Below are 23,524 nucleotides of genomic sequence, written 5' to 3' on the forward strand. Positions count from 1 at the left end.
GTTCATCCAGTTACTTCTTCTCTGGGAGTGATCAGTCCTGTTGTTTTCCTGAGAAGTGGAATAACTATTAAGGGGAGCAGTTGCTGACTTTCTCTATCAATTAGTATTAAGCTTATCTCATGATTCAGAAGAATTTTTATATCTGCTTCAAAAACAAGATTATTTTTAATGTCACTGTGGAGGTTTCAGTTTGTTACATAAACATCAAATAGAAGAGCATTTATATGGATCTTGGTAATTCTGAATTGTATTTTATTTTCACGGATCAGCAGAAATGAAGAGAGGAGATTCACTTATTCACTAGCACAGGAGAAAGACTTCTTTTTATTCGAACCCCTGCAGATTCCATAAGAGAGAAAAAATTGTTAAGGTGTTATTTATGTATTTTTCCCAGTATTATTTGTGGTTATTCCCATGTCACAGAAAGATCAAACAAAGTCAAGAAGTGAGTTCAGCAGATGTTAGTTTCAATGGGATACATTTCTTTGATCAAAAGCTAATAAGATTGCGAAATTCAAATATAATTTTTGAAGGTTATTTATATATGAGATTAATACTTAGCAATATAGAATAGCATATGTAAGATATATTTTCAATTAATGCTAATTAGTCTATGGGGTATACTGTCTGCTGAAGAACTCCTGTGCTGATCTGAAGTGTGAATTCTCCATAACATTATGGTAGCAATATTGGCCTATTTCCAGATTTCACAGATTACAAATGAGGAAGGCATCAGGAGAAGAATTCTCAAGGTAACAAAAAACCAAACCAAAACAAAAACCCCACACATGGAAACCAAAACCTAACAGCCTCCTGTTAATATTGTTCATAATGCCCCTTTAAATACAAGCATTATACTGACACTGCTCATTCCCATGATACTAGCATTGTTAAAATCTTCTCTATTTGTTCTTCTGTGTATGTGTATGCATTTTCTGCATGTTTTTCTATGTAGAGAGTTGCAGTATACAGATGCAGAGAAGAGAGAGAATGAGAATCTGTGTGCGTGTGCGCCTTTGGGTTCCTTTTGTAGATGAAATCTCGCACTGGATTATTGTGAAATGCAGCTTACAATTCAGTATCTTTTCACTGGGCATTCTCTTTTCATTTGATATATTTCCTTACACTACTAATTATTACTGTTATTTCCTATTAATACGGAAAATGATGTGCTCTCTTTTTTTGTATGTGAGAGGCATTTCCCATAGGTTATTAAAGAAATCTTTTGCTATAGTTGTAAATTAGTATTTTAGGAAAGGGTATGACTACCACGGGTCTTGCAGTTCTGATGGTCCTATAATGGTATATGGTATTTTCACTCTTTGTTTTCTGATTGTTTCCAGTGCCAAAAAGGGAACATGAGCACATGAGCCTGACATACTATCAAGCTCAAAGTGCAGAAAATGGATTTCTGCAGCTTGTTAGTGTTCTGTAATTATTTGTCCTGTCCCAGCTTGTGTATTTGATTTGCCCTGAAGGATCTGTGGAAATGTGTATTCACCTTCCATCTTACACCATCATATAAATTTACAGTGAATTAACTAGGTGACTCACCGGATGATATTAACTCACTTTACTGATGCAAAATCATATGATGTGTTAAACATTTATTTAGAGTCCTTTGACAGCACTTACTGGCATGTTTTTTAAAATCTGATTTGTTTGACAGATGTAACAACTTATTTTGTAAAGGTCTTACTTAAAAATTTATAAGACAACATCTATTTTCTGACAAATGGCGATGTTGTATGGTGTTTCTATAGCAATAGGACAGAGCTTTAAAGTGCTACAACTAATGCGTTGAAGAGAAATTATTTTAGATATTTGTGGTTGCATGCTAGATAATATATTGATTGTTGTGATAGATTGAGAAATAGGAATGTGATGGTACTCTAACCCAGGGTACCCTGTAAAAGCACTTTGTGATGTATAAGAAGCATTTCAAATCAAAGCCTTGCGGTCCGACAGAATGAAATTAATGTGGCAATTTAACATCAATCACAGTAGTTGATCCCTCAGTGCGCGCCGGAGCTGGCACCATTGGCTCGCATTTCCACTGAAGCAAAAGAAGAAGATCAGGCTGGAACACAGGCTGGACTGAAGCCTTATGTATCTGTTCAACACGTTTATTTCTAGGAGGAGCGGGGCTCAGCTCTTGTCCCACCCGGGAGCCGCTGCCCCCGAGGCCGCTCCTCTTGGTGCTTTTTCTGCCAGCAAGTCCGGCCCGTTCCGACCAGCAAATTTAGATTCAGAAAAGAGCAATTTCTAGGTTTAAAGAAATTGGAAGTAAAAATCTAAGGAAGCGGGTGCAACTAGGACAGCAGGAAACAGGACAGGGAATCCGCAAGGAATAAATAAGAAACGGAGTGAAATGCTTCAATAAAGAAAGCAAAAATACTTTAGAAAAATAAAGAAGCAGGAAAAAAAAAAAAGGGAGGAGTGTTTCCAAACGACTTATTCAGTGCGTGGAAAGGCCCCATAAATACGAGGTTCATGTCGAAAAAGTAAAATAATAATTTCATTATGCTCACCCTTTTTTGCAATTACTCGGTTTTTGTTTAGAAGGTAACAGCTTTAATATGAAATTCTAGACCAAAAAATTACAATGTTATTAAAAGCGATTCATAGAAATGTATATGTATTTTATGTAACACAAGTAATCTGCTTATACCTTTATGTATTGTTTTCCACAAAATTTTAAGTTAACAGAGAGAAACTGGGATTATAGGGTGGGCAAGGCTTGAAGATAATAAAATTCAGTCATCAGAAATCAATCCTACATTTTTTCCAATCTAAACCTCACCCTAATTTTTATCTGTAATCGCCCTGTTATATAGTGTATGGTGTTCCAAGGCACTAAAGCAGAACTCGGAAACGGAGGACGCGCTAATATTCAGCATATCTACAGATCGTTGTTTGTCTACAAACCACAAAGCAGTCTGCAAAGCTGCTTAAAAATTCATGTCTCGTCAGCCTGAAAATTGTAGCTATTATGCAGCTTTAATTTTCCATAGCTTGCTCTTTATTGCAAAATAATTTCATAAAGCTTTGCAAAGAAATCGCTGATAGTATTAGGGGCAGAAAACCACCAAAATTTGAGGTCTCTGACAGTAATACAGGTAGCTCTGGAAGGGGGCCCAGGGCACAGCAGGACTGATGAGCACAAAAACTTGTTGTCGTTCCAGTGAAAAAGCAGAGATGGGCAGGAGCGTCACCAGTAGAGCACCACAAATGCGGTAAACAACCTGTAGCAAAGAGGTTTTCTTCCCACTGATTTGTTGGAAAAAGGGAAAAGAGTTTTGTTCGCTTGTGACCTAGGAAGAACATCAAGGGAAAGTCTGGCTTCACTGAAGCAAATGAGAATTTTGCCATTGCATTCAAGGAAATCAGACCTTTCCCCTTTGCTAGGTTGATTAGAATTACTACAGGCACAGCAGAGTAATTTGTAAATATTGTTATACCTATAATATGGGACTATGTCAGCTGTTATAACTTTAGTCATTTTGAAGAAATGCAGAGTTATAAACTACCAAACCAACCTTTTACTCATTTTCAAAATAACTGAGCAAGCTAATTCAAAGTTCATTCTGACTCTCCTACATGCTTATTAGACAATCTTTTGTAGTTCTCTAAGACTAATTACTCATATCCAGTTGTGCATCTTAAATGAAAGTGACAGGTTTAATAAGCTATACGTGTCCTATGTGTATGTATCTGTGTAAAGGTTGTGAGATCAAGGGTTTCTCTAGGCCAGGCCCCGAAGTGGCAGTAGGCAGATGCCTAGGACAATAAAAGCAAAGAGCAGGCCTAACATATATTTCCTCATAATATTTTCCCGTCCTCTGCCCGTGCTTAGTTCAAGAACTTCTTGAGCCAGATCAGACCGTAAATCCATCATAACTAATTTGAGTAATTGACTTTATATAGGTATATGACTTTGTCTGATCAGATAGATATCAACTTAAATGTCTTTTTAAAAGCAAATCAGTACCTGTAACTGATCAATACTTACGCTTAGTCCAGTGTTTAACTAAGGGAGGACAAGTTCTGTTTTTCCATGTGTGCGTAGTCTTCCCAAGGAGCAGGGTGCTTGGCAGAAGAGGAATTTGCCTTGTCACAGGTGTCTTTGGTGGAAGAAGGAATTCTGTCAGTGGCGCCATTGCCATTCTGAAAGTACCTGCAAAGGGAGCTTTGATACACTCTAAAATTGATAGAACTGATAGTTTTTCCTACTGTCCTGCACTGAAGAGTTGTATTTTGAATACCGTGGTAACAATAACTTTAGAATTAAACTTTCCATGCTGATACGGCAGATAAAGGGAGGCGCGAAGATCTTCTTATAAAAAACTGCTTCGAAAGAGGGGTTGCATTTGCTAGGTGTCCGCCCAGCACTTAGCGTGGAAGTGTAATTTCTAAACGTGGTTTATGCTTCGGGTGTATTTTAAAATTTTCTACTTACACTGTTCAGTTGTTCGATTTCTCTGCTGTCATCTGACGTGTTTGTCAAGCTGAAGTTTCTTGCCTGCTGCGAGGCGGACGGAAATTTCGCACTTGCGATGCTGTGGCTCGTGTGTGGCAGCGGCACAGAGCACGGCCGTGCGCCCTCCCCGTGCATCTGCTTTTGGTCTGAGGCTTACGCCACAGGTAGAAATTTAAAAAAACAGCGCCTGGAGGTTGAGTTCTTAGTTTCATATCTGGAGTCCAACCTAGATTACCTGATGAATTCCCTGCGTAGAGGAATAACCTTTTTTGTTGTTGTTATTATTCATTTTTTGGAAACAGAGTAGAGCTCTGTATGAACTCACAAATTAACAAATTTGGAAAGAAATGTGAGCCCAGGTTATAATTTAGCTGAGCCTGGGCCAGGTCTGGGGCCTGGGCTGGGGCTGCCCCGGTGTCCGCGGGCAGAGCGGAGGGTGGACGAGGGCGCTGGTGCTTTGGGTGCTGAGCTGTTGGGCTTTGTGTGCCTGGGCTCTGCTGACGGCCACATCTGCGGCCAGAAAGTAATGGGATTATGGAGGTGGGTTTTTTTGTCTTCTTTTGAGGGTTGGACATATTCCATGTCGAGAAACCATCTCTGCTTTTCACATAGCCTCTTACATGGATTACAAGGAGATGTGTGCATGCTCTTTGATTTTTTTTTTTTCCCCGTGTTATTTTTTGTGGCATTAAATAGTTTAAACTAGTCTTTTGCCTTTTGTACAATAGCATTTGTTAAAGGATCTTGGCAAAAAACAGTGTGGGTTTTGGCATGTGTAATACTGGAATAGACATTGCGTGGTCTTCTCTGGCCTAAACCTCCACAACATGGGTTTATGCACTCGGAGGAGGTTTGTGTCTACAGCCCAGCAGGGCCCTTCCAGCCTTAAGCTGGCAAAAATGGAAGCACAGAGCTCACGGAGCTTTGCTTGTCTGACAAGTGTTAGACCGAAATGTATATTCTCTCAAACATACGCGCAAAGCACGTGAGCTTAAGGAGTATATTAGCGTAGACGGAGCAACCTGGCTCTTAGCCAGGCTGCTGCTGCTATTACAGTTGGTGTAGGGCTGACTTGGCTACTTCTGCAGTTACGCTTCAGTGTCAGGCATATCCATATCCTTACATTAGGGGGCTGTGCCCAGAGGCCTAATTAAACTCTCGAAGTGCTGGGTATTTCTCTTCCAAAGGATGATGCTCAGGGGCATCCTGCTTAGCCTATAGGCTTGGTAAACTTCAGCGAGGAGGAGTGGTTTGTTTTACCCGTTTTCTCTTGATTGTAACTATGAACTGCAAACCGGTAACTGACATTATCCAGAACTCCTGAGAAAATAAATTTTATCATAGCTCACCATGAAATCACTAAAACACTGTTGCCGCGCTATTAACCTAGGGACAAACTGCGCCCTTAAAATGCGGTGAAGCCCGTTTGACCCAGGTCACGAAATTAAATATGTGACTGACAGGCGCAGATCTGGAAGGGCTGTTCAAGTCCGCCCCTCCGCTCTGAAGTGTAATCAAGGTCATGTCACTTTGGATATTTTTGCATCGTTGCTTTCATCGCTAGTCAATAGTTTCTGACTCCAAAATCTATTGACTGGCTGCGAATGGGATGAGAGGTAATTGCATAAGCTGCAGGGGAGAGCGTGTGCTCGGCTGGTTTGGCATCCTGTGAGCGCAGTTAGAGCACACGCTCTCCGTTAGGCATTCACATGTTTTGTTTAATGTCACGTATTTATCTTTCACTTGCAACTAGGTGTTCAGATACTGTGGAAGAAGTGAATTTTTTCAAGTATGAACTAAACCAAGATAAACGTAATTTAAATGTTCTGAGGGTCAGAATACGTAAGCTGCACTTTTGAAGAAAATATTGTGATACCATCTAATGTGGCTTCCACTGTTATTTCTACATTTTCGTACTATCTACTGAACTAAAATAAGGTTCAGCAAAGAGTGACTAATACTGTAAGAATATTGTAATGAGTATTAATTAATACTTCAGAAGTTAAATCAGAGACAATATGAAGTAGATCAGAAAAAAATCTTGGAAAAATTACTACAAACGGGGTTGCTTTGTCTGCTGTGGCTCACGGCGCTATTAATCAGGCACAGTGCTCCAAGGCACGTATTATGTGATTCTGCAAGTTTTCCTGACTCTGCACTTACTAATTTTGCAAACTTATTGTTTCATTGGCACTAACCTTTTGTACTTGGCTTTCTGTCATGAATTAGGTGTACAAGAAAAGAAAGAAGAAAATTATTTTTTTGCTGTTACCTACTATTTGTTGCGGTGGATTCCCACTCTAGATCTGTAGAGTCCAGGCAGACTTATCTGTCGCAATTCCTGTAGGAAAAACAATAAAACTCTCTCAGGCTGGAAGGGAGCTCAGAGGGTCCCTAGTCCAACCCCCTCTTCGGAGCAGGGTCAACGCCAAATTCAGACCAGGTCTCTTGGGGCTTTTTCCAATCAGGTCTTGAAAACCTCTGAGGACAGAGGCTGCAAAACCTCCCTGGGCCCCTGCTGCAGTGCTTAGTTATCCTTGTAGCGATTTTATTTGGGGGGGGGAGTGGAGGGCTTATTTCTTTATGACCACTTTGTTTCTTGTTCTCTTGCCGTGCACCTCAGCAAAGAGCCCGGCTCCATCGTCTTGCCACCCTCCTTGTAGATACTGCAGGTGTCTCAGCCTTTTCTCACAGGGCACGTCCATCACCTCCCTGCCCCTCTTGTGTCCCATGGCTTGACTTGGTGACGTTGATCAGTATCCTTCTGATAGTGGAGGGCCCAAAACTAGGCACAGTATTCCAGATGCAGCCTAGAGGTAAGGGGAATAATACTTGCCATGCCTGGTAACTTTTCAGTCCTCAAAAAGTTAAATTATTGTGATTGCTTACAGAGTCCTTCTCATGAGAGCTACTTCATTCATCATTTGTTTCTTCGTTACCTTTGGTTTAAATCTTACTTCCTCATTAAAATCTGCATTTGGGCTGTTCAGTGCTTATGTATGGCTTTTCTTTTAGAGAGAGTTGTTTTCACTGGTTTGCAGCATCATGGGGCCATTGGTCTTGGCTCTGCTAAGTAAGGAAGTTGTGAAATTGTTCCTACAAGTCTTGAAGAACAAGTCTTCTATCATATTACTTAAGTAAGGGGGAAACTGTATTCTGGAAATCAATAGCTTTCAGGAAGACTTAAGGGGTTGTACTGGATGAGTTACTGAAAGTAAGCATTCAGTGTTATATTGTGGCTGTGTAGATTTATAAAGAGTATAATGGTATAGAAGGAGTTTATTGCTGCTGTAAAGAAGCATCAGTTCTCTCCAGCTACGGCAACTAAGAAGTTGCTGGAAAACGGATCGGAGTCAGAAATGAGGCTTAAAAGTTACCCCAGACCTGAAGTCTTTAAGCTCCATACCCTGCAGAGTGTTAAATGCCACAGGCAGAAACCCTGACCTGAGGTTTGTGGTTCTAGATATGAAGGTACCACAGCTTTCCACCATTATAATCAGTGAGAGCAAATTCCCATTAAATAAGTTTTTATACTTTTATACAGAATAAAAAAATAGATGTGGAAGAGTCTTACCGAGTTTTAAAGCAGGTGTTAATTTGCCTCTTGTGTAACTTAACTGGTATTTACAGATTAAGTTGGTACAGTTCTTGCAGTTATCAGCAAACAGCTCAAGGCCCAAGAAACTTCCTTTATTGTGGCTATACACCATTAAGAAAGAATAATTTTAATACATATCCATCATGTTTTCATATTATAATTAATTTGACAAAGCGAGAACGATACCACGTGAGACTGTGCTGTCTTTAAGCAGTAAACTGCTAATGAGCCATTCTACACGGTCACTACTGGAAAAGCAGAAGATGGAGTTGCTGATTAGATATATCTGCCTTTGGATCTTCTTATATTTAACTATATAGCTATTTACATGTCTGTTTTTCGTATATACAAACACGTGTACATTGAGTATGTACACAGAAAAGCACCAAACGTGTGCGTCATTAACTCCAGGTTTCATTGCTTTTCACTTTTAAATGCTTTTTATTTTTTAAAAATTGTTTTCCTCGGGTTGTGGTTGAATTGTCAGTTGGTGTTGAAACACAAAGTGGTAGAACTAAGACTAGATGGAGGCCGGCTTACCAGGACCGAGCATAACTGGGTAATGACAGTGTTCTCAGCTTTGTGACACAGGGCTCAGCAAGTGGCAAGAAATCAACATTAAGCAGGCAACCAGAAGCGAGCAAAGCAAAGACTGTCGGCCACCTGATAAAATGTTGGCTGCCCCATAGAAACCCTGTCAGAAAGTTGAGGGTATTTGATTAGATGATGAGCGTGTGTGAAACGAGCACCGGTAAGAGCAGGAATGCAGGTTCTGCAAAACCCTCTGCAGCTCAGTTGAGGTCTTTGTGTTTCTGTTAGTTCGTGTTCATAGCTATTTCTTTTACTTGCATATATTAATTAGCCTTGTTCGTAGCACTAAATCACAAGATCAGACTTCCACAGTACCACTCCTTGATAACTACAGTCTATACCTCGTATCCTAAAATTTGTGCTTCTGGTTGTGAACATACAAAGGAAGTAGCCTGATTTCCAGGCTTGGTATGCAGCTGTATTTGTGGCGTGAAAGTATCTGTTATGTTTTATTAAAATGCTTTCAGAAAAATTAACGTTGAAATCTAATTAACTGGTAAAGCCTGGTTGTAAACCACATGGAAGAATTTTTGCTGTTTCTACTGCAAGTGCCGTCTAATTATATTACGCGTGCCTTAGAAAGAAATTTGAACTTAATAAAATGGAAATAGCAAATCTGTTGAATTACAGCAGATAAGTATTTAGAGGAATTCCTAGCAGAATTTTAGAACACACTCCACTGTAGCCCCACTGCAATAAACGAGTAAGTAGTTTGGACACAGGCGTCAATGATGTGCCACGCAGAGCCAAGCCCAGCTCGGTGGCGAGCAGGACGGTGCCATCGGTTGCCGTGCACGAGCCACCTGGTCTGTTCTGCAAACCAGAAGCGTATGAATTCTCAGCTGATAATAAACGGAGATGGGTTTATCGAGCCAGCCCAGTTCTGAACCATGCCTCGGGTTAGTTTGCAGAGGCTTTTAATACCCCTCAGTGGAGCGTTGTTTTGCTTTGTCATGACTTATCTAGTAGGTTTGCAAAGTAGATCGAGAAGTCTTTAATACCTATTTTTCTGTATTTTTAAAATACTACTTAAACCTTACGAAGAAATATATTTTTGGCAGAAGAGTAGTTAACTCAATCCCACAGGTTTGTCAGTGAGTCTGGTGGGGCCATCGGGGGAATAAAAAGTACCTTGTCAGTTCTCTTTCTCAGTATCAGAAAAAAAATACACTCCTTTTCCCATATGTTGTGCTAGAGAAATATTTTCCTAGCAAAAAGGAACATTTCCTTTCACGGTAAAAGAAAATGTAAAAGTTCTTCAGCCCGAACTTGGCAAAGAATGTCACTGTCTGATGGTGCCACCACATGCTGCTTGCCAAAGTGAGAGCTCTTAGGGGGGAGCCCGGTGTTGCCAGGTGCTGCAGAATATGTTTTGGTATTAGAAATTATAAAGAATAAATGAAGTAACACAGCTCCTGGGGTTCTCACATTGCTTATGATTCATTTCCTGAAATACTTGACGGCATTTGGAAGGGTTTTGCCCAGGCTGTGTGCGCCGTGGCAGCACGTGAAGCTATTTTAAGAGGTTTTTCTACCCACTGGCCCACTGAAGGAGCTGGGAAATTTGTGTGTTCATCATATATTTTAAATATAATAACATAAGATTGCCAGCATAAGAGAATACTAGCATAAGGTTAGCTCAGTTAAAATTAGGAGGGCCTTGAGAAATAAATGGCAGTAGTCCCGGTTGTGCAGAATTTTTGGACAGATTACCATCTAGTTGTCATTAAAAGTCACGTGCTTGGTTTTTTTCCAGACTTTGGCGAGCCCTGCAGAAATCAGAGAATAAAAATAACTTTGCAGTTTTCTACGTTCCTCGTCAATCCCTGTGTAATTACAACAACGTCCAGAATTTAAGAAAATCATTCTAAAATAAGATAATTAGGTTTGAATTCGATGAGTCATGAACTGAATTAAGTTGCTGTCTTCTGTATCTTTTTAATGTTTTTACAACAGGGGTAGAAGTCACTTTAATTAAGATGCTGTAGTTTTATACAGACATTTATTTAAATAAGCGGATCGGGATGCCAAAGAGGAATCTGCATTCCAGCATTTAGCTATGGCTTTTTTTCTGCCCTGTTGCTATGGAGACGCATATAAATATTTGCAACACAAACTAATTTTACTTCCCTTATAGATGGCACGGAGATACAGATAAAAATGATGAAGAGTTACTGTAGGTGGGTTTTATCATGCAGAGCAATGTTTTGGAACGGGTTCAGGCACAGACCAGCAGCAGAGGGAAGGGAGAAAGGGCCACGTTGGAGCAATCTGACATCTTTATGTTACGGGATAGAAATGGAATGAAAGCGTCCATTGCAGTTGCAGTTTCCCCTTTTCTAATTCTTTTTTTATAGCGTTATTAGGTATTGTCTTTCTACCAGCCCGTACGTGTTGGGCCATTTGTATAAAATCAAACACAAGCGTAAAAGAAAAGAACTTCACATTTAAGAAACTTGAGCGCGTGTCCATAGCACCCGCTGGGTCGATGGTATGGAAACTACACCGCCGCTCGGGGGCTGGAAGCTACATAAAATTATTTCTTCATTTGATCGCTTACATTTTTCACGTTCAGCTCTTTTCTTTCCTTGTGTGCCAAATTGCCTGGGAGGTGGAAGTCAAGATGGACACAACCTGTGTCCTCGGAACGCCGGCAGTGCTGGGCATCTCCTTGCCTCTGCTCCTCACCTCGTCCTTCAGGCTGGTCTCCGTCTAGTCTCTTCCCTTGTTGTCCCTCAGTGTTCTTCTTTGGATACTTACGTCTCTATAATCATTTCTTAGTATATCAGGGTGGTTTCCAGCCTTCCAGACACTGAAAAACCCATGGCTGGTAACCCCAGGTGATGTGCGAGAGGTGCCTTTGGCACAGTTTAAACTTGGCTCTTACTGCCTCTGTAAATTCAGTGCTGTGAAACATCCCCGTTAACAAGAAGCTTCGAAGAGCAGCCCTGGTTTGTCTCCCTCAGCAGATATTTTGGACGCCTGGCATTGCTATTCTGGTTTCGCATTGAGATGTCTCTGGTGACGTCCTGAGATAATGAAAACAGAACGGTTAACAACAGGATTGGAAATAACACATATCGCCATAGCAGTCTGCTACCGCTTTCTTATACCACAGGATGTTTTTGTTCAATTCAGCAGCAAAAAAAAAATGGGCGATACAGAAATAGAGTAACAGTCACAGCTTAACTTTTGTGCAGTGGGAAACTGGAGGCGGCATTGGGTCAGTAGTTCACTGGTATTTTAAAGATCCCTTAAGAACTTACACAGTTAAGACTAAATGACTTATGATTTTTTAAGAACCAAATAACCTGTACGGTATTGAAGACTTCACACTGAACTAAAATTTTAGATCTGTAGAGAATACATCTTAAAAATGTGCACACCACTTGGCCAGAAGGTAGATTCTCCCACTAAGCAAGTTGTATTTTTGTCTTAAGAATGAATATCTGCTATAACAAAGAATTTTTTTTTTTTCAAATTCCTTTGGGTCTGAGATTCTGCTATCACAGTCCTTCGCTGTGGTGAGCGTTTTGCTTATCTGAAGTGACCTCAAAGAACGATCCTGTGTTTTCGTCACTAAACACGTAAATAAATCTGTGATTCGGAGGTGAGGCTTCCGAATTCCAGGCTGGTGTCCACGTCTTCCCTCACGTAAGAGCGGGTTTCCCGTGCGGCCCATCAGCTGTACCCGTCTGCCCAGGAGGAGATGGGGCGACGGGCAGGTCTCCTGCGCGCTGGCGTCACCGGGGATGGGGACAGGGGTGTCCCGGAGCCGCATCACACCGAGCGCTGCCACACGCAGTTATTGCCCAGGAGCGGCAGAAAAGTTCCAACATAACAGTAATTTTCCCCTGGCTTTTCATTTTGCTGTTCCTTCTGGTCAGGAGTCTGGGGGAGAAGGTTTTTTTTCTGTATCTGTTGGGTCCAGTAATTAACATACAAATTACATCGTCTTTTGTTGGGTCTTTTGATGGGAAAAGCGATGCCTCTGTTAAAACTGTGTTGTTTTTGAAACGCATAACACACTTGCCTTCTTGTTTTTAACTACCGGAGCCCGAGTTGTTTGTTTTTTTTTTTTCTGTAGTTTTATTATTCAGTTGGATTCAGAAGTGTCCCGCTTTCAGATTTTGCTGTTTTGTGTAACTCGCCGGGCTGCCACCGCACTCAGTGTACCTCTTCTTTTTCTCACTTCTCTCGCAGCAAATGAAGCTGGCGGCTGAGTCACTGAAGGAGTAAACGTGGAGGAGTGAGGACGAGTAAATGTGGAGGAGCGAGGATGAGTAAAGCCGTCACGTGTGAACGCGGACACTTGTTGAGCATTTATTTGTGAGGATGCGCAGCCCTCGGAGTCTGCACTCCACCATCTACTCAGTAGGTGGCACCTGCTTGTATGAAACTTGGTAAATACTCCCTGCCTGACACTGAAAAAAAAGATATTTTCTTCTGCTCTCTTTGTTTCTTAAACGCAACAATTTGTGAAGTTAACACCAAATAAAACACTCCAGCTTGTACTAGGTCTGGTTGAAATCTGCCAGGCTCACCATCCTTCAGGTGACTGAAAACAGATCCTGTGAGTAAGCACCCAGAAGCTAACTGGAGTTTTCAACTGCAGCTTTGTAAAAGAAAAAAAGAAAGGTAGACCAGTGTTTAATCCAGAGCGTATAGTCCCTTTGGGGTTATTGCCCCTTTGTTCCGTTATTACAATAGCTAATCAATCCTGTATTATTCCAAAGAGTGCTTATTAGCTACTGTTTGCACATAGCAAATTAACTTAAGTATTTTATACATTGCATAATGAAATACATTATCGTTCCCTATATGAGCTGAGAAATAGTTGAACATAAATATTATGAAGTATGCATCATGTACTCCTGTGTGCTAGATATCTAAATAAGCCCCAGCTAAAATCTTTTCAAAAGCTGGGTAAAAAGCATTCAGTAGGAAATGGATTGCTGATCAGTAATTTATGAAGTGTATTTTTTTTTAATTTACATTAGATTTTGGTATCACTTCCCTGGCTCTTGAACTGCAGTATTGTATGAATGGGTATGAATGAAGTGACAGTAACAGATTAATTAAACTTGATACCTGATGTACCAGTAGTTGTGTATGTAGTGAATATCTAATTTTTTCTTGCATTCCATGAAAAGGTGAATTTCCTCATGCTTCATTGTTTTCTGACAGTAATAGGACCCAAATCTACAAGTGTTTGCTCCCCTGACCTTGAGACAGTTTATTTTTGTCCTGCTGTGACCTTCATCTTTGGTAGATGCAACTTACCTACATGTGACATTTGCTGGAATCCTGTTCGGAAAAAATCTGCTGTTCCAATAATTAAGGCGTTTGCCTACTTTGCACATTTCAGATTTCTGCCACAGGGCCTGCAACAGCAGAATAATATAACTAAGCCCAAATAACATATTCTGTCTGGGATTGAAAATCAGCATTTCTCAAAGTCTGCAAGTGTGACCCGGTAAGAAACATCTCCGTTCCCTGGAGAAGAGGAGCAGAACCTGCTGCTGCTCTCGTTGCTTCTCCCACCCCGCGTCCCCCACGCTGCTGCTATTTTGGGGGGATCTCAGGCGCTGCTGCTGTTCCACAGCCTGTTCCTGCAGCCCTGGCAGGGTGGTGGCTGCAGGGATCTCGGAGGGGAGCGCGTCTCCCTTCCCGTAGCGCTGTAAAGATCCCAAACCCGAAGCTTTTTTGAGGAGGGGACCAGCATGTTCTCCATGAACACTCCCCAGCTTTGCGGTTTGCTGCCCACGTTGATCAGAAGTAGCTGATGTTTGTTCAAGTTTTACTCATGCTGCCTAGTCGGTGTTTTTGAGTGAACAGTTCAGGAGAAGAAAAATCTGTGGGATGGGTTCCTGGTGAAATATGTTCTTGTGAGGTTGTCATAGCCATTTTGAAGGGATTCTGATAATTTGTGCTGGTTTATGAGCAAAAAATGGTGTGTTTTGCTGATGGCAACTGCATCATGTGCCTGGAATAATTTTCTGAGATGGGTTGGAAAAGGAATTGAGTCGTGTCTCAACTGTGATTGTGTGAAAAAAATACGTAGACTTCTGCAAAACTGACTTTGTGGTTGTCCTTGTGGTCCTTTCATTCTCCTGTTTTCTGTAGCCCAACAGGAAAATCTTTAGTAAGGTTTAAGTACCCGATGACGTAAGTAATGTTAGCGGCTGCCCTTGCCTTGGGCAAATCCCTTTGCTTCTGCTTAGTTTCCTTACCTATTATATAAACGGGGATAATATTGTTCTTTAGGAGGATTCTCCACCAGAAGCTAGTAGGAATTATGACTTTCCATGGTGTGAGTGCAAGGATGGGAATCCTTTGTTTTATAGAGATTAGAGTTTGTTCTAGATACTGGGCGAGCTCTTGTTTTAGCATCACAGCTACTATGCAATCATGATAGTTTCTGTCCTAAAGAGCCTCCACTTTAGCTTGCTGAGAAGTGTTACCTGTGTATTGCCAAGTAACATGTTGCCGAACTGAAATTTAGCTCCCGTTCCTCTGTATGCTGCTCTTTGTTCTTTTCCTGGGGGGGTTGCTGTGTTTCATACCACTTGATACTGGTTTGTTACTGGGTTTTGGTTGGTTTGTTGTTTTGTTGTTGTTTTTTTTTCTTCTTATTTTTACTTTCATGATGTCATCTGTTTTCATTTCTCTTTTGAGAGAAAAAATGTTTCTGTCTCTGCTTCTGAATGTCTCTGTGTTGTTTTCTTTCTGCCGTAGATGCTTCTGTAAAAACTGTGGGATGTAAGGGATGAAATTTACTGATTAAAAAGTCTATTATCAGATTAAAATATTAGCCAGTATAAATAAGATATTTACCCCAGTAAGTGCCGTTCACAAGCTGTGTGATCTGTGTGCCTGTTCTGTGGCAGTTCTTACAATGCCTGAGTCTAAGAAATAAATAAGTTCATCTCAGGTCTCAGGGTTTAAGGAGAAACCTAGGATGAGTCTGGAGGCAGCTTGTTTGGGAAGAGAACTATGTGGGAGTAGTCTGTACCTATCCATAAGGCTTGAATTGCTTCTTAGCAGAAGCAATAACAACCAAGAGGGCTGGGTTTTTTTTAAGGGCAGTCATGAATAATTTACTGGTTGTGCAAAAGTTCTCTCATCAGATCTAATTGCGTGGCCTGGAGGAAACTGCTGATTCAAGATCTCTACCGTACTTGCTGGACGGCAGCACTTCCTGTGAACTTAAGGACAGCAGAAGAGAAAACTGCTGGAATTGTTCCATGAGGAAAGGTTCCTCTGTAAGCAGGCAAGCAGTCCGAGTATTTTAGCCTAGCTGGATCTGAGGGAATCGATCTTGAATCTCATTCCAGAAGACCTGCACTGCTTGAGAGTTTCCTTCCAGTGGGAACCGTGGCTACTACGGCCATGTGCTTTCCTCAGGAAAGATCTCCTGTGGCTCAGCCAAGGGTCAGTGCCAGTCCTTGCAGACTGACGCCCTCAGAGAGGAGGGATCTCTCTGCACCCCACTAGTTGAGCTAAAACAGGGTGCTGATGGCAGCTGTCACCACCGGTGTGATGAAGGCGATCCTGGGCATGGTGTAAGAGCTCATCAGCCCTTCCTGCTGCCTCCCAGGGCTGCAGGGCTGAGCCAAACCTCACCCGGGAAGATGTTACACAAGGATTTGCTGAAATTAATTGCTAAGGAGATCTGACGTGACACATCTGAGAGCCTTGTGAAGTCCTTACAGAAACCCCATGCTTTTCAAGTCCTCTGAAGTATCAAGTGCACTTGCATTTTTCATATGACATAATTCTTCTACCATCTGGGAAAGTAAATAGAGATCATCATTTTTTTTTTTCCCTAGTGTAATATACCTTATTCTGTCACTAATCCAGGGTTCTTGACTTCTAGAAATTGATGTCATTTGTAATATACACAGATAGGCCAAATTGAGTCAACTTCTCACAGGTAATTACAATTCTAAGCTAAAAAAAAAAAAAAAAAAGCACCAAGGCCTGTGCTTGTAGAAGGGAGCAGGCTGAAGTATCTCCAAAGACATTGCTCTGGAGAAGGGCAGTCCAGCTGTCCCTCGAAACACTCACTGTACCTACGTGACTTCAGTGTGGGAGCCTCGCTGGCTTCAGGCAACTGAAGTGAGTCACTGATACTCTTTTCTACGTACAGCCACATCGAGGTGTTATTACTCAAACACCTGTTATTGAAAGCAAGTTGTACTCTGGAATTAGTGACAGACAGATCTGTTCTGATTCATACACACAAACTCAACTAGGGGAAAGGCTTTTGGGGTGCCTGAGTTGTCTCTGATGTTTGGGACATTCCTGTTTGTCTATTGCCAGCCATCCACATTGGGATTTCCCTATAACTGGCTGGCACTTTTTCATTGGCAAATAAAAGTAATTAAAAAAAAAAAATCTGACCTGTTGCCTGGCATTGTCTTAAAAAAAAAAGAGTCCAAGATTTGTTGCACCTTTCCTCACTCAGGCATGGTCACAGCCCGGTGAGATCCTTGGCCGCTCCTCACCTGCTGCCACCTCCACCACCTCCTGTATGAGGTTCCCCAGCAATAGCAAGGTCCCAGCTGCAAAAGCCTTTGGGTACAGCTCCACACAACTAGCCCATCATAAAGCAATCACACAATTAATTGCATATAATTACATAAGCTGTTAAACGCCATTAATCCCTACACCATGTCCATACCCTCTCTGGCTGGTTACAGTTCATGTGTCACGAGCAGTTAAATCACAGGATCTGTGTTAAGTCACTGCAGAAGAGCAGGTTGCGCTGAGCTGCTCCAACTACAGGTCACCAGAGACATCTCTAAGGGTGAGCTCGTCATGTGCATAAGGTACCAGAACCCAGCCCCTTGCACCGCGCAGCGCACACACTGCTGCGGCAAACTGGGCAGAAGGTGTCCCAGCAGCAGTGGCTGGTGCTGCTCCCCCTCCTCAACCCAGCTGCCTTCACAGGATCTTGGGGAAAAAAAAAAAAACCACACAGCAATAAACAACATCACTGCACATTGAGGCACAGCAGTTTATAAGCAATGACTGTGACAACACGCTCCTGGATTTGAGTGTTGATATTGCAGTTGTTCTCTCGGTTCTGTACTGACATACTTAATTTTAGACTAAGTGTTCAGGAGCAGATGTTTTCCAGCACATGGCAGACCAAACACAGCAATGTGGGGCATGGTTGTAAAATGTACACTGTGAAGTGGTTGCAGTAAATAATTGGAATTAACTCCTGGGATCCTGTTACATATGACAGCACAGAAAGAGTGTATGTGCAGAGCTGTGTCTTGCACTGGGTTTTCAGATTTTGGGCAGTTTGGGTGACAATAGCCTTGTCTTACAGTGCCCAGCTTCTGGGGTGCAGTCAGCAGGCCCCGCCACACATCTGACATGGATCAGTACTGATGCTAACATTGGGGTTTTTTCCAGTATTACTCATTTTACTTTGCAAAGAATAGTACTGGTGAAACTTGGAACTCACACACACCTTCACAAGGAAAAAAAAAATCCAACTTTACATAGTGCCTGTGCAGATTTGGCAAACTGGTATCAACCAGTCAGTTCACATAAGACTCTTCTGACTTACCTGGGCATGCACACAGCAAATATTGTAACTAAGATTTTGAAACCCTTTGTGTTCTGTATTTCAGAGCTGCCAGGCACAAGCTGCCACAACAGCACTGGCTTTGCTAGGACAGTAAGAAGCTGGAAAAGCGTATCAAAAATGTTATCTAGCTGAACAGCGGCTTGTAAAGTTTACTAAAGCATTTAAATAATTCTGAAGTTCTGCCTAAGAAACAGCTAATTCAACCTTTAAACAAAAAGCTCTTTTAGCAGATGCCAACTTTTAAACCCAAATGAACAGGTTTGACCTGTGCAAGAGAATAGCTGAAGTTCCTGCATCCACATGCAAAGTTGTATTTTTTTTTTTTTCAATGCAACAGGGCTGACATTTCTTATTGCTCTCTATTTTAATTTATTGCTCTCTGTGAGCTACTCCGTGTTTGCAGGTGGGTCTCCGGCAGGTCTGACCACCAAGACTCTGCAGCGTGGGGACTTGGCCAGCAGCTTGTGCCGCCCTTACGCAGTGAACACCGGGAGTAACAAACTGCATCGACGTGCAAATCACAGCTTATGCATCCATCAAGATATCACTTTTATTAACTGGATTTTCCATTTCTGTCGCACACCATGACTGTTTGTACAATGAAAAAGCCAAACATTGCTGGAAGCAATCTGATCAGCTGATATTTCTGTACCCTCTTAACACACACACACAAGGATTCTTTCTTGGTGAGAAATTTTTATATTTCTGTTCATTAATTCTGCTTATTTATACTGCTACTCTTAAAATTCTGTGTCAAGATTGTCACATCTTAAATACAGATTAAGTTGCTAGAGGTACATTTTTATATATATATATATATATTTATATACACACATACAGAAAAATACAAGACTAATTGTTTTTCCACAATATTTACTTTATACACTACTGTAACTATCTGCAACTTTTAAAGACACGTTAAGGGGTACAAGAAAGTTTACTTGCTCTAAATAGTTTGGTCCAATATTATCTTAACATAGTGGTTATTCTCGCCCTTCCTTTTACGTGACAACATAATACAACATACACCACATGCACAATCATTCACCTATCAACAAATGGGTAACGGACACCACTCAGACTAACATCTGTACGCCCGAAGGGTCAACCAACCACACACAGCTATAAGGCTATAATACATCTATGCAGCATAAATGGTCAACACTGCTGTTCTAAAGTGAGCACCATATATACAGTTGTATATAAAAACATCGGAAACAAAATACACCTGGGGTCAGTTAAAAGGTGCCATTCCAAGGCTGTACATAATACCAGGAAAGAGTATTTACAATACTTGGAAAAAAAGCTGCAACGAATAAGTTTATTGCCAATGCCCTTTATAAACTTGTCTCCTACTTGGATGTTACGCTCACCGTCTGTGAACCACACATCTCATTTCTGGCCCTTGGTAAGATCCCTGCTCAAAAATTTCAAGCAAATATGTTCTATGGCTTCACCCACACATCTATTCTTGTAGCTTGTGATTTATAAATATCACGCTGACTAAACCGCAACTAGAGTTTAAAACTTAAAGAAGTAAAACACTTATCCTTTGCCTTGTTTAGGAAGCAGAATGTGAAATCCATGGCTAGGCTAGCCAGTAAGAACACCCCATGCAATTTAGACTCTCTTAGTAAAGTTTTTACTAATCAAGACGAGCTGTAGAAATCAAGACCAAGCGTAAGGCTGTTCTTTGGTGCTCTGCTCACTCTGCGGGACGTGAAATGCCTCGTATTTGACCATTCTGCAAGTGTTACAAGATGCTCAACAGTGTAAACTCCTCTCAGACACTCAATGTCTGCCCAGGGCGCTGCTACATAACACCGCCAGTTTCACTAGCATTGCTTAGAAGACCCAGTGCACAGCATGAAAAAATAAAACATTCTTGCCCTTCCCAAAACTAGGAATCTGCAATATATTTTATTCTAGATAATAAAATTCCACAAAGTTAATTCATCTGGTCAAAAGTATCCTTTTGTACAGAAATACTCTTAATTCAAGACCTTGCCATGGCAATGGGAAACCCGACAGAAAGGCTAAGAGCTGTAAAATAAATACTTTCCTATATGCTACTTTTAACTGATTTTATGAAAAAGCATGATTACTCAGGGAAAAGTGGTGTACAAGTGGGAAACAGCAGTATTTTAAGTCTTAAAAAGAGTAATAATGAGAAAAATGTCAACGACAACAACAATTTCAGTTTGAATCCAATTACCTAAAGGTTTTACATCCCTTATTGCCTTTTGAAATCTCAGGGAGGGGAGGATACGGGAGAAGCTTTACAAGGTAAAAACCTAAAATATTAAGTGTCATGATATACTAATAACAAAAGTAATTCATACAAATACTTTATTTTCAGTTAGCATGTAGAAACTCAGAAGTAGACTTAATAATTTACTTTTGTTATATTAAAAAAGAAGATTGTCTGCTTGTAATATTAACATATTTCTATGGGAGAAAGCTGCCTTACAAATCTACTTGCCTTTTTTTTTTTTTTAAAGAAAACTGCCTCTAGCAAAACAAGATCTTTTCAGTTTGATTTTTGAGCCACAACTTTATCCATATTCTAGCTTAAGACAAATAGGTGTGGGTCTAAAATCATATTTCAAGATCACTAATTTTCAGTGCATCTTTGCTTTGTACAAGCCTTGGAACATCTGAAAGCTCCCTGAAGAGTTTTCAGCATCAAAACATTATTGCTTTGGTTCTGTTTCAGACACATAGAAGTATGCCACATATCACATATTTTAGATATCACAGAAGGTCAGAACAAGAATTAACATTTCACAAGCAAACTAAAGCTTCTCTCTCTAGTTTTAAGTGCAGAACATGAAACTTCTAAGTGCTCAATTTACATTAGGATCCAGATAATTATTTTAATTTAATCCAGATCTTCCATAGTAAAATTATAAATGTAAAAATTACACAATAAAATATTCTGGTTTGTTGAAAAAAAAACCATATCAGCTAGCAGCATGCAAAGACCATGCATTGTCATACCATCAAGCAAACACAAAATTAAAGGGTAATAAATAACTGCTCAAAGCCCACTTAAAAATCTTAAGACAACAAAAGGGGGGGTCCGGTGACAAGGTGTTCACAGCTCAGAACAGGAAGAATGATGCTGTCAAGTAGGTCGAGCTATTAAAGTCAGGTCATGGTCAAATGACATGACAACAACTGGTTTGACTGGAGGTACACAGCAGCCCCTCCTTTGGGTTCCGCTGAATATTCACAGATATCGTCTTTTCACAGAGAGGTAGTTGTAGCACATTGTTTTTCAAGTTCCTGTTCTTTATCCGTTCCAATTCGTTTGCTGTGTCTGACATTTGGTCAGAAAACAATTTTAGGTTGCCCAACGATGAAGCCTGGTTTGCGCTTCCGCTGGAACTTATACACATTTTCCATGTTGATTTCTCCTGCACTTTTACACTGGAAAAGGACAGATTGTTTTGAGGATCAATAATGTATTTAGTGCTGCCATGAATCTGTGAGCCTAGGCAAAGGCTCATTAACTTCAGGCTTTCAACCAGTTCCCCTGCACTTCTAGACGATAACTGCATTGAGTTTCCGGATCCAGCACATCTCCGAGTGGAACCTGAAGTGGTGTTGGTGCTACCGCTGGAGCCACCGGAGGGACTCCCCCCACCTTTGTTGTTGTCACTTGGGCTCGTTTTGTCCACCCCTCGGTTTCCGTTACTCGGTTTGCTTTGTCCACCGCCATCTCCCTGGCTGCCAGGCGGCCCTTCGCTGCTATCCCGTCTATGCCAGGAGTAAGGAAACCCACTATCTTTGTCCAGGCGTCTCCGACTTTCTGAGTCATCATCGCTTGTTTCTGAGCTACTGCAACTAGAGCCCCGTCCCTGGCTTTTCCTCCTGTGATAGCGTTTATGCACTGTGCTGGGTGAAGCAATATTCATTTTTAACCTGCTGAGCTTTGGGGGCAAGTTCTCATCCATGTCAAACTCGTCATCTGACTCACCCTCCTCAAAGATTTGATTGAGGACTGGTGCACTCTTCCTTGAAGTAAGACGATTTGTAACTGAAGGCTTCCGACGCAGAACAACTTGAGTAGAAAGAGAAATAGGTTTCTTATCTTCTTCATCCTCCTCCTCATCTTCCTCTACTCTGAACAAGCACTTTCGGCCGCTTGTCGTGGGTTTCAAGCTCACCGATGGCACTGCTGAAAGTGCCGGTCCAGCTAATTCAGGGATCTCTTCTTTCTTTGCTGCATCCCCAAGGGCTTTGCTTCTGTGGCCGTTGAGAACATTCTCAGTCGTGCGAGCTGGTGACTGGGGAACAGTTGCGTGGGAGAGAGGAGAAGCTGTAAGGTCATCCTCCAGATCTTGGGGTACATCTATTTTTGTTGGCCACGATTGCCTACATAAACAATTATAAAGGATAAAAGTTAGATCACAGCAAGCATTTCAGAACATGTAAGAAAATGTACGATCTGCACAAGTACTGCCACACAGAGGGGCCTGCAGAGTGGCATGTTCGTACACAGCAGTACTAAGTAAGTGAGGAAAAGGAAACATTCTCAGAGAACGTGCATTCCTTTAGAAATGCTGTTATTTGAAAGGAACATCATACACATAAAAGCATAGTTTAGAAATTATGTTGGTTACCGTCAAATGAAATCCTAAGATTTCATTGCTCTCAGAAAATGAATTAAGCAATAAAAAGCTTTAAATAATTGCGTCTCAAAGAAAATAATGAGGTAGGTATAGCAGCAGCAGTACCTAGGGGAAGATACAAGTTGATTCAAGCACAACTTATGTATAAGATAATACTCCAAACTACTTTTAATCTGAAGCTTGTTATTTTTTTCTTATTATAAATATTAGGTTATAGTTAACATCAGTGAGACTGAAAAGCTGACTCAGAAGAAACATTCTCTCCTTTTCAGTAAGTCTCATTCAGATCAAGTTCTATTCTACAAAATCCCCTGTAATTTTAAACACACATGAATTGAGACCATACATTTATTTGCCCTTAGCTGAGCAACTGGAATAATGCAGCTGCATGAATTCAGGCCTCAAGCTGCTTAAGAGTATGACACTTGGATAAACTGTACATCCAAGTTCAAAATGGAAAGTAACACTTGCATGTAAATCACTGTTACAGTTAGCAGCTGTCTTATCTCCAGTATCTAAGCTAGTATCCAATTATATATATTTTATTTAAATCCTAATATATACTGTAATTTTCCCATAATGCACACAGAATAAATAAAGAACAAATACTC

At 41.0% G+C, this 23,524-nt stretch overlaps 2 protein-coding genes across 3 annotated transcripts in view; one reads left to right on the forward strand and one right to left on the reverse strand.

Moving 5' to 3' along the window:
• The window catches only part of ANO10 (anoctamin 10), a 127,260-nt gene extending 113,024 nt beyond the window's left edge, over positions 1-14,236 (forward strand). Inside the window, exon 12 of one of the 2 annotated variants that reach the window (XM_065629793.1) lies at positions 12,873-14,236. In XM_065629793.1, the coding sequence (XP_065485865.1) occupies positions 12,873-12,908 (36 nt within the window). In that variant the 3' untranslated portion in view covers positions 12,909-14,236. The remainder of the gene's footprint in view (positions 1-12,872) is intronic. The other variant, XM_065629792.1, reaches the window with a different exon arrangement.
• Positions 14,237-18,816: 4,580 nt separating this feature from the next.
• The window catches only part of SNRK (SNF related kinase), a 42,276-nt gene continuing 37,568 nt past the window's right edge, over positions 18,817-23,524 (reverse strand). Inside the window, exon 7 of the mRNA XM_065628429.1 lies at positions 18,817-22,656. Coding sequence (XP_065484501.1) covers positions 21,438-22,656 — 1,219 coding nt within the window. The 3' untranslated portion in view covers positions 18,817-21,437. The remainder of the gene's footprint in view (positions 22,657-23,524) is intronic.

Source organism: Caloenas nicobarica, chromosome 2, assembly GCF_036013445.1.
Source record: "Caloenas nicobarica isolate bCalNic1 chromosome 2, bCalNic1.hap1, whole genome shotgun sequence".
NCBI classification, from domain to species: Eukaryota; Metazoa; Chordata; class Aves; order Columbiformes; family Columbidae; genus Caloenas; species Caloenas nicobarica.